The sequence below is a fragment of the Rhinopithecus bieti genome, unplaced genomic scaffold (assembly GCF_001698545.2).
Source record: "Rhinopithecus bieti isolate Rb0 unplaced genomic scaffold, ASM169854v2 scaffold_2574, whole genome shotgun sequence".
Classification (NCBI taxonomy): domain Eukaryota; kingdom Metazoa; phylum Chordata; class Mammalia; order Primates; family Cercopithecidae; genus Rhinopithecus; species Rhinopithecus bieti.
In genome coordinates this window covers 5,873,543-5,883,483 of record NW_016804493.1, presented here as the reverse complement: position 1 = coordinate 5,883,483, position 9,941 = coordinate 5,873,543, and the positions used below count along the sequence as shown (strand labels likewise).

Sequence of the window (9,941 nt, the reverse complement as noted above, 5' to 3'; positions counted from 1 at the left end):
ACCTTCTTTTTCAGGAGATAGGATCTTGCTCTGTTGCCCAGGCTGGAGTGCAGTGGCATGGATCATGTCTCACTGCAGCCTCAACTCCCCTGGCTCAGGTGATCCTCCCACCTCAGCCTCCTGGATAGCTGGGACTAAAGGCATGCGCCACCACACTTGGCTAATTCTTTTGTAATTTTTTATTTTTTATAGATGGGGTCTCACTATGTTGTCCAGGCTGGTCTCAAACGCTTGGCCTCAAGCAGTCCATCTGCCTTGGCCTCTCACAGTGCTGGGATTACAGGAGTGAGCCACTGTGCCTGGCTTAATTTTCTTTTTTAAACTTTTTAAGAAACAAGATCTTGCTCTTTGCCCAGAATGGTCTCGAACTCCTGGCTTCCAGTGATCCTCCTGCCTCAGCCTCCCAAGTAGCTGGGATTATAGGTGTAACACTCTGCACCCAGCTGTTTCCTTCTCATACTCATTAATGATTTCTTGGTAATATGAAAACTTCATAATTAAGTTCAATTAACATGAATTATTATTAATCTTCATGTTAATCCTCAATTCAGGTTAATCATCAATTAACAAGAATACATCAACAATTAGTTCTTAGGCATACAGCCAATGAATGACACTCAAGAAAAATAATAACATGCATTATTTATAGATAATGAATATATCCAGAATTTTCCATTGGGCCAAAAATTCCTTTTCCCAAGTTTCTCTGTTCTAGAACAGTTTATCATTTCTTTTTTCTTTTCTTTTTTTTTTGAGATGGAGTCTCACTCTGTTGCCCAGGCTGGAGTACAGGGGTGAGATCTCAGCTCACTGCAACCTGCGCCTCTGGGTTCAAGTGATTCTCCTGCTTCAGCCTCCCAAGTAGCTGGGTATTACAGGCATGTACCACCACACCCAGCTAATTTTTGTATTTTTAGTAGAGGTGGAGTTTCACCATGTTGGCCAGGCTGGTCTCAAACTCCTCACCTCAGGTGATTTGCCCGCCTTGGCATCCCAAAGTGCTGGGATTACAGGCGTGAGCCACTGCTCCTGGTGTTTTTTTCTCTTGAGTCAGAATCTTACTCTGTCATCCAGGCTGGAGTGCAATGGCACAATCATAACTTACTCAAGCCTTGAATTCCTGAGCTCAGGCAATCCGCCTGCCCCAGCCTCCCCAGTAGCTGGGACTCCAGGCATGAACTACCATGTCTTGCTAATTTTTAAAAGTACTTTGTGGAGACAGGGTCTCACTTTGTTACCCAGGCTGGTCTTGAACTCTAGGGCTCAAGCAGTACTCCTGCCTCAGCCTCCCAAAGTGCTGGGATTACAGGCATGAGTCAACCCACCCAGCTATCATTTCATATATAGGTACTTACTAAAATCAGTAAAAGAATCCCTGGGGACCAAAGCTCACCAAGCTCAATGCAGATTTACATCACTTTTGGCTCTAGGCTACACAAGGTCACAGAGGCAGCTATGGCCCTGGGAGCTAGGCACTGTCAGGAATGAATATGGAAGGAATAAAGAAGAAATATGACCTGTAGTAATGCTGGGGTGACATTCCAGAACCATCCGCAACAGTGGGACTTACCTTTTTAAAAGACATGTACTATTTTGGGAGTCTCCCCAGGAAAATACAATTATTTTTGTTGTTGTTGTTTTGTTTTGAGATGGAGTTTGCTCGTTTCCCAGGCTGGAGTGCAACGGCGCGATCTCAGCTCACTGCAACCTCTGCCTCCTAGGTTCAAGCGATTCTCCTGCCTCAGCCTTACCAAGTAGCTTGGATTATAGGTATGTGCCAGAAACCCCGGATAAGTTTGTATTTTTAGTAGAGATGGGGTTTTGCCATGTGGGTCAGGCTGGTCTCAAACTTCCGACCTCAGGTGATCTGCCACCTTGGCATCCCAAAGTGCTGGGATTACAGGCATGAGCCACTGTGCCCAGCCAGGAAAATATATTTAAACTCAAACTACTGCACATATGTTGCAGGAAGTCAGGGATCCCGAACGGAGGGTCCGGCTGAAGCCATGGCAAAAAAACATAAATTGTGAAGATTTCATGGACATTTATTAGTTCCCCAAATTAGTACTTTTATAATTTCTTATGCCTGTCTTTACTGCAGTCTCTGAACATAAATTGTGAAGACTTCATGGACACTTAGTCACTTCCCCAATCAATACCCTTGTGATTTCCTACGCCTGTCTTTACTTAATCCCATCATCTTCGTAAGCTGAGGAGGATGTATATTGCCTCAGGACCCTGTGATGATTGCGTTAACTGCACAAATTGTTTGTAAAGCATGTGTGTTTGAACAATATGAAATCTGGGCACCTTGAAAAAAGAACAGGATGACAGCAATGTTCGGGGAACAAGGGAGATAACTTTAAACTCTGACTTGCTGTGAGCCGGGCAGAACAGAGCCATATTTCTCTTCTTTCGAAAGCAAATAGGAGAAATATCGCTGAATTCTTTTCCTCAGCAAGGAACATCCCTGAGAAAGAGAATGCGTCTCTGAGGGGAGGCCTCTAAAATGGCCGCTTTGGGGATGGCTGTCTTTTATGGTTGTAGACAAAGGGATGAAATAAGCCCCAGTCTCCCATATCGCTCTCAGGCTTATTAGGATGAGAACATTCCCACCTAATAAATTTTGGTCAGAAGGGTTGTCTGCTCTCAAACCCTGTCAGGAGATAAGATGTTATCAATGAAAATGCGTGCCCGAAACTTCATTAGCAATTTTAATTTTGCCCCATCCTGTGGTCCTGATTTCGCCCTGCCTCCATTTGCTTTGTGATATTTTATTACCTTGTGAAGCATGTGAACTCTGTGACCCACACCCTATTCATACACTTCCTCCCCTTTTGAAAATCGCTAATAAAAACTTGCTGGTTTTATGGCTCAGGGGGCATCACAGAACCTGCCAACATGTGATGTCTCCTCTGGACACCCAGGTTTAAAATTTCTCTCTTTTGTACTCTTTCCCTTTATTTCTCAGACCAGCTGACACTTACGGAAATAGAAAAGAACCCATGTTGAATATTGGAGGTGAATTTCCCCCAATACATATATTTTTCATAGACTCCGTGAAACCCATCCAGTGAATTCTTAGAGGTCCAAGGCCCCTGATTAAGAACTGTTGGCTGGCCATGGTGGCTCACGCCTGCAATCCTAGCACTTTGGGAGGCCAAGGTGGGTGGATCACTTGAGGTCAGGAGTTCAAGACCAGCCTGGCCAACATGATGAAACTCCATCTCTACCAAAAATACAAAAATTAGCCAGGCTTGGTGGCATGCACCTGTAGTCCTAGCTACTCAGGAGGCTGAAGCAGGAGAATCGCTTGAACCTGGGAGGTGGAGGTTGTAGTGAGCCGAGGTCGTGCCATGGCACTCCAGCCTGGGTGACAGAGTGAGATTCCGTCTCCAAAAAAACAAGAACTGTTGACCTATACTTCTACCAGATTCCCATTCCTCCTGCTTTCAAACAGTCTGCAGCACCCTGCTTCCCACTTTCCTTCTCGGACTTGGGGCTACACTAGTAGAGAGGCTGTATGTGTTGTGAGAACGTGGGGGTCTGCTCTGCCTGTGGCCTACTAAAGAGTCTATACTTCTTTAATTGTTGCCCTTGTTTTTAGTATTTCAGAGTTGGTCCACAGGACTCAGGGAAGGAGAAAAAAGTATAAAAATTTCTTTTCTTACAAGAATTCCAAGATGTGTCAGAGGTGACCAGAACCATAGAGAAGACTACATAGTCAAGTACCCGCCAGGGGAATGTGGTAGAATTGGCAGTCTATTGGTCTCTTTGTAATGTCAGACTAAATAAATCACCTGGAGGCTGACATTGGCTCCTTCCCTTCCCAGGAGACAGATATGGCCTAAACACAGAGATGCCTACAAGGAAGACCTAGAATCACAATCGTTCTTAGCACATAAAACTCTTCTTCCAGGTCCTAGAGAAAGTGGCCACTCTGTACCAAAGCCAAAGAACTGCAGAGTACTCCTCTTGGCTCGGGTTTCATATTGCTCTGGCAATTCAGGTTCCTCTCATCTTTGCCGTCATTTTGTGGGTACCAACACACAACATGTACCTGGCCGAGGTACAACAGCCTTGGCCAAGTATGAGAAGTGTCGATTACTGTTGTTTGCTCTATCTTGCACAAAGATGCCAAGTAAGGCTGGAGCAAAGGCCTTGGTGATACTCTTGCCTTGGACAGACAAATGGCAGTAGTGCAGCTAGTCCCTCAGTTGCACCTGTTTGTATTCCAAAGGCAGTAAACACAGACATTCAGAAGCCCTTTATAATCAGTATGTCAAATACCTGAAATTACTCCCCAGCTCTGACAAAACTTGCCTTCTGGGTATGGAAACAAAACAAGAATTTGTGATTACTGCTGACCACGTCTAGAACTGCCTTGAGGCTGGCCATGAGAGACTTGAAACCACAATTTTCACTGAGGATCTAAACCTCAGATCACATTTGCTTGGGGCTACTATGGGGTAAGGTGATATAAAGGATGTAAAAAGGATGTTGCAGATGCTCATGAGACCAGGTTTTGTGGCAAGCTAGGGCCACCACTAATTCTCCACGATGACTTTTCTACAGGACTTGCTTAAGCACAGGCACAGGACCCACCAATAATCAGATGTGCACTCTACACAGACTGCACCCACGGAGAACAGGTCACAGTCCTGTGACACAAACCCATATACACAGGTCCGAGAGGCTGGCATTTTGGTCCTTGCTTATTTAACAAATCCCCTTCTGCTGTGGGCATTAGGACAGGGGGCTGGCAATAATCAGGTGAGCTGTCCCACCCCCAAGTCCAAAGCAGCAGCTCTCAGGCCTCCTCTGCTGCTTCATGCCATTCCAAACATGATGGCTGGGCTTACACACCTTTCTTACTGGAGGCCTCCCTCTCTGTGTTCCCTTTTCACTGCTATTCCATTACTTCCACAGGAGCTGGAGGCTGGCCCACCCACTCCAAGCCAGAGAACAAGCAGAGGCTGCCACAGGAGATCCTAGGCAAGCAATCAGCCACAGCATCTAGATTAGCATGAAGGAAACGCTGGCCAAATTAAAAGATGAAACTTCCAAAAGGTAAATCTCTGTGTATTCATGCCTAATCTTCCAAGGTTGTATAAATAATTTTTTTCTACCATCCCCCATCATTTGTACACATTTTTGTCAAATCCAAACATAATTTGAAGTGAGGGTAGGTAGTTTCTCTCTACTCAGCCCGTTGTCCTTGGGGTGAGTCAGGCTGTGCCCTGAACGCACTGTCTCCCGGCAGGACCAGTGCCAGGGCTTGCACCGGTGGCTGGTGGAGCTCCAGTTGGCTATTTTCGTCAATCTCATCCTAAAGTCATCCGTGTCCAATCTGTCATCTTTCTTATCGTGGGGGAAAACATACCACAGGTCTCCTACGGTGCTCCAGGAATGTGCCCCACCCCGCCATCAGCATCATTCATTTATGCCCCAAAGGGGCTCCGGGGCCTGAGCAGGGCAGCAGGGCCCCCTAGTCACGGACAGCAACAGGTCAGAGCCCCACGGCCCCAAGCTCCGTTCATTGGGGGAGCTGTCCTTGGAGTCCCTGGGGTCCTGAAGTCTCCAGGGTGCCCCTGAGAACTGCCATATGTCACGAAAGGAGGGAGTGTGCCAGGACAGAGCCTCTCTCAGGCACAGAAGATGCCGATGCCCCTTCTCCCACCCTCGCGCCTCCCTTAGTTAAACGGGCGCAGTACAGGACCCTCCCGGGACGTCAACTTAAAAGGCGTCCTGGAGGCCGTTCAAGGATTGTCATGCGGCTTGCTGTCCACCAGGTTCACGGCCAGGGCCCCTCTTGCCAAAGCGCTCGTGCGGCCCGATCCGTGGCAGGTAGGTCCGGTGTCAGGTTCCCGTCCTTGTCCCTGGGTATCGATCAAAGGTTGAGACTGACAGAGAGACGGTTCAACATCGCGAGGCCTGCATGGGAGGAGAGTATGGAAGGCGAGAAGACCAAGGAACAAGAGACAAATCAGTCCATGTGGCCATCCATACAGATGGAGCAGACTCAGCATTCAAGGAATGGGCACTAAGAGGAGTGTATGACGGGCAAGTGGGTAGGAGGCGCGAGATCTGAGAAGACAAAATGCTAGTACGGGATGTAGATGAGCCCCCAAAAAGCAAAAACTACAGGCACAGAAACCAACGGAGCAGGCCATGGGGGGGCAGAGAGGTGATGAATGAGGCCCGAGAAGCGGAGAGCAGACAGTGAAGACAGAGACAAAAATCACTGTTGTCCAGAAGGGGGAGAAGTCGAAGGCATACCAACTTGGGTTGAGGGAAAGAATTTGGGCTGAGCATGGCTGCTATGCCAGCCCAGCACGGTGGAGGGCGGAGCAGGCAGCAGATCACCTGAGGTCAAGAGTTCAAGACCAGCCTGGCCAATACTGCAAAACCCCATCTGTACTAAAAATACAAAAATTAGGCCGGGTGCGGTGGCTTAAGCCTGTAATCCCAGCACTTTGGTAGGCTGAGACAGGCGGATCATGAGGTCAGGAGATCGAGACTATCCTGGCGAACACGGTGAAACCTCGTCTCTACTAAAAAAAAAAAATACAAAAAAATCAGCCAGGCGAGGTGGCGGGCGCTTGTAGTCCCAGCTACTCGGGAGGCTGAGGCAGGAGAATGGTGTAAACCTGGGAGGCGGAGCTTGCAGTGAGCTGAAATCCAGCCACTGCACTCCAGCCTGGGCAGCAGAGCGAGACTCCATCTCAAAAAAAAAAGAAAAAAAAAAAAATACAAAAATTAGCTGGGCTTGGTGGTGGGCGCCTGTAATCCCATCTACTCAGGAGGGTGAGGCAGGAGAATCACTTAAACCCAGGAGGCGGAGGTTACAGTGAGCTGAGATTGTGCCACTGCACTCGAGCCTGGGCCACTGAGTGAGACTCTGTCTAAAAAAAAAAAAAACAAAAAACAAAAAAAAAACAATTGGGGGGACAGGCCAACTCTGGGAATTGGGTACAAGAGAGGGCACATACAGGCATACAGCAGAACCTGGAGGAAAATAACAAAACTGGCAGGTGCCAACAAAATTATGAAATCAGTCAGTAAGCCTCCGGGAGACACAATGTTCTGGAGATGGGCGCCCTTGGAAGAGCAGGCTCTGTTCTCTACCAGTCAGATGCCTGTACATTTCCTTCCACCAAGTCAGGACTCCTGGTTTCTGTGGGAGTTTTTCACCTGAGGGAAATGCAAACAGTCTCTCCTAGAAAGGAATATCGTCACCAACCCTACCGATCTCCCTGAGACCATCTGACTTCCCTATGTACCAGGATTTCTGGCTCTAACTGGGCCTGGGACCCCGAGCCTGGCAGACCAGGTGGGACACATCCTCTGCTCACCGCGGGCACACACGTTGGTGGTCACCAGAACCTTCTCTTTGCCCTCTCGGAAGCGCTCAATCACCGCAGCCCTCTGCTCCACCATCATCTCCCCACTCAGCAGAGCCACCTGGTGGCCTTCTTTTGAGAGCTCTGCTGCCAGCCAACTAGCTGTTTTGCGAGTCTGTAGTGAAAATAATTGTTTTATATGAAGAGACCTGTTAAAAACAAAAGGAAGACAACTGCAAAAAAGTGGCTTGCCACAATTAAAATACATGAAGGCGCTGCTAAATCCAGTTAGGAGGTTAGGCTTAAAATTTCTCAATGAAGTATGGTGGTACATACCTACAGTCCAAGCTACACACTTGAGCCCAGGAGTTCAAGGCCGGCTTGGGCAACATGGCAAGAACCCATCTCAAAAAAAATTTTTTTTCAAATAGAATTTTCGTCATATGATTTCTTTTTTTTTTAGATACGTAACTGCTGTTAGTTTTTTATCTAAGAAGAGTGTGGTTTTAGTTAAAGATCTTCATTCCTAAATAGTCTATGTTCTTGCCAGATATGGTGGCTCGTGCCTATAATCTCAGCGCTTTGGGAGGCTGAGGCTGGAAGATCGCTCAAGGCCAGGAGTTTGAGACCAGCCTGGACAACAGAGCAAGACCCCATCTCTACAAAAATAAAAATAATTAGCCTGACATGCATGGGGCACACACCTGTAGCCCTAGTAACAAGAGCCAAGGCTGCAGTGAGCTATGATTATGCCACTGTATTCTGGCCTGAATGATAGAGCAAGACCCTATCTCAAAAACAAACAAACAAAAAATATATATATATTAAAATTTTATATATTTTTTGAGACAGGATCTAATTTTGTTGCCCACTCTGGAGTGCAGTGGCACAATCACAGCTCACTGCAGTCTCAACCTCCTGGGCTCAATCAATCCTCCCATCTGAGCCTCCCAAGCAGCTAGGACCATAGGCACGCACCACCACGCCTGGCTAATTTTTAAAATTTTTGTAGAGATGGGATCTTGCTATGTTGTGCAAGCTGGTCTTGAACTCCTGGGCTCAAGAAGATCCCCCCACCTCAGCCTCCCAAAGGGCTGGGATTACAGGCGTCAGCCAGCGTGCCCAGCCATATATATATTTTTAATGATGAGGTCTCACTATGTTGCCCATGCTGGCCTGAACTCCTGGGCTTAAGCGATCCTCCCACCTCAGCCTCTTGAGTAGCTGGGACTACATGTACTTGCCCAGCTTATATTCTTTTTTTGTTGTTGGTTTTTTTGTTTGTTTGTTTGTTTTTGTATTGAGACGGAGTTTCGTTCTTGTTACCCAGGCTGGAGTACAATGGCACAATCTTGGCTCACTGCAACCTCCACCTCCTGGGTTCAAGCGATTCTCCTGCTTCAGCCTCCTGAGTAGCTGGGGTTATAGGTGCATACCACCACACAGGGCTAATTTTTTGTATTTTTAGTAGAGACAGGGTTTCACCATGTTGGCCAGGCTGGTCTTGATCTCCTGACCTCAGGTGATCCACCCGCCTTGGCCTCCAAAATTGCTGGGATTACAGGCATGAGCCACCATGCTGGCTGCCCAGCTTATATTCTTAAAAATCTAAAGATTATTTCATTGGCTGTTACTTGGGGTTTTTTTCCCCAGTAATCAGTAAGAAGTGGAATCAAAGTCTCCCTCTTACAACTCATTAAAACCTTAGGAGAACAAACCACTTCCTTTCTTCCTATGGCGCCCAGGGGCATCCAGTCTTCCTGAGCCCTGTGTGGAGCTGGCTGAGAGGGAAGGGCCAGGCCTGCCACTGCTGCTGCTACTCACATGGCAGAAGATCATGGCTTGAGCAATGGTGATGGCCCCATAGAGGTTACACAAGGCCTGGAACTTCTCGTCTCTGCTGCTGCACAGGACATAGTACTGCTTGATGGTGTCCAGGGTCTCTTCCTCCCGCTTCAGTTTGATAATGTTTGGGTCTGGGACCACTTTCTGGGCAAACTTCCACACAGAGTCCTCAAAGGTGGCAGAGAAAAGCAGCATCTGGCAGTTCCTGGGCAGCATCCTGCAAGGGAAGGCCCTGGCATGTGGCCCCAGGTGGCCCCGGGAAGCAGCGGAAGCACAGCCTCCCCAGCTGGGAGGGTCTAGATGCCCAGGAAGGCTGAAGGGGGAGGAGGAGCAGTAGGCCTGGGTGGGGGACAGGGTTGGGGGAGAGTCCCTAGGTCTCCTTTCTCAGCCCAGGCTGGGAGGGACTGTGGTCAGTGCTGACATGGAAATGGCGTGTCAAACAAATGCTGCCGAGAGTACGAGAGCCAAGACCCTGGCAGAGGCCAGAGGAGGCGTCTGAAGTGAAGGGAGAAGACACTGCAGATGGGGAGGCTGAGGAGTCCTCTGCCCTCGAGATCCCTACCTCTGGATGCGGATGCTCTGATCCTGGTGGCCCTGAGTGGCTATCATGACGTCAGCTTCATCCAGAACAAACACCTTGATTTTCTTGGGATCAATGAACTTGAGCTTGGAGCACCAGTCCAGCACGGTCCCAGGGGTGCCAATGACAATCTGCTCGCTGATCTTCTGGCCTCTTTCCACTGTGGAGACCCA

General features: G+C 48.2%; 1 protein-coding gene across 4 annotated transcripts in view; it reads right to left on the bottom strand.

The window, feature by feature from the left end:
* Positions 1-6,911: 6,911 nt before the first annotated feature.
* The window catches only part of LOC108527440 (ATP-dependent RNA helicase DDX19B-like), a 42,301-nt gene continuing 39,271 nt past the window's right edge, over positions 6,912-9,941 (bottom strand). For 2 of the 4 annotated variants that reach the window (XM_017868731.1, XM_017868732.1), the window contains 3 exons: positions 9,751-9,928; positions 9,168-9,405; positions 6,912-7,518 (listed from right to left, as the gene is read on the bottom strand). In XM_017868731.1, coding sequence (XP_017724220.1) covers positions 7,276-7,518; positions 9,168-9,405; positions 9,751-9,928 — 659 coding nt within the window. In that variant the 3' untranslated portion in view covers positions 6,912-7,275. Of the gene's footprint in view, positions 7,553-9,167; positions 9,406-9,750; positions 9,929-9,941 lie in introns of all 4 variants that reach the window. The other 2 variants (XM_017868733.1, XM_017868734.1) reach the window with 2 other exon arrangements.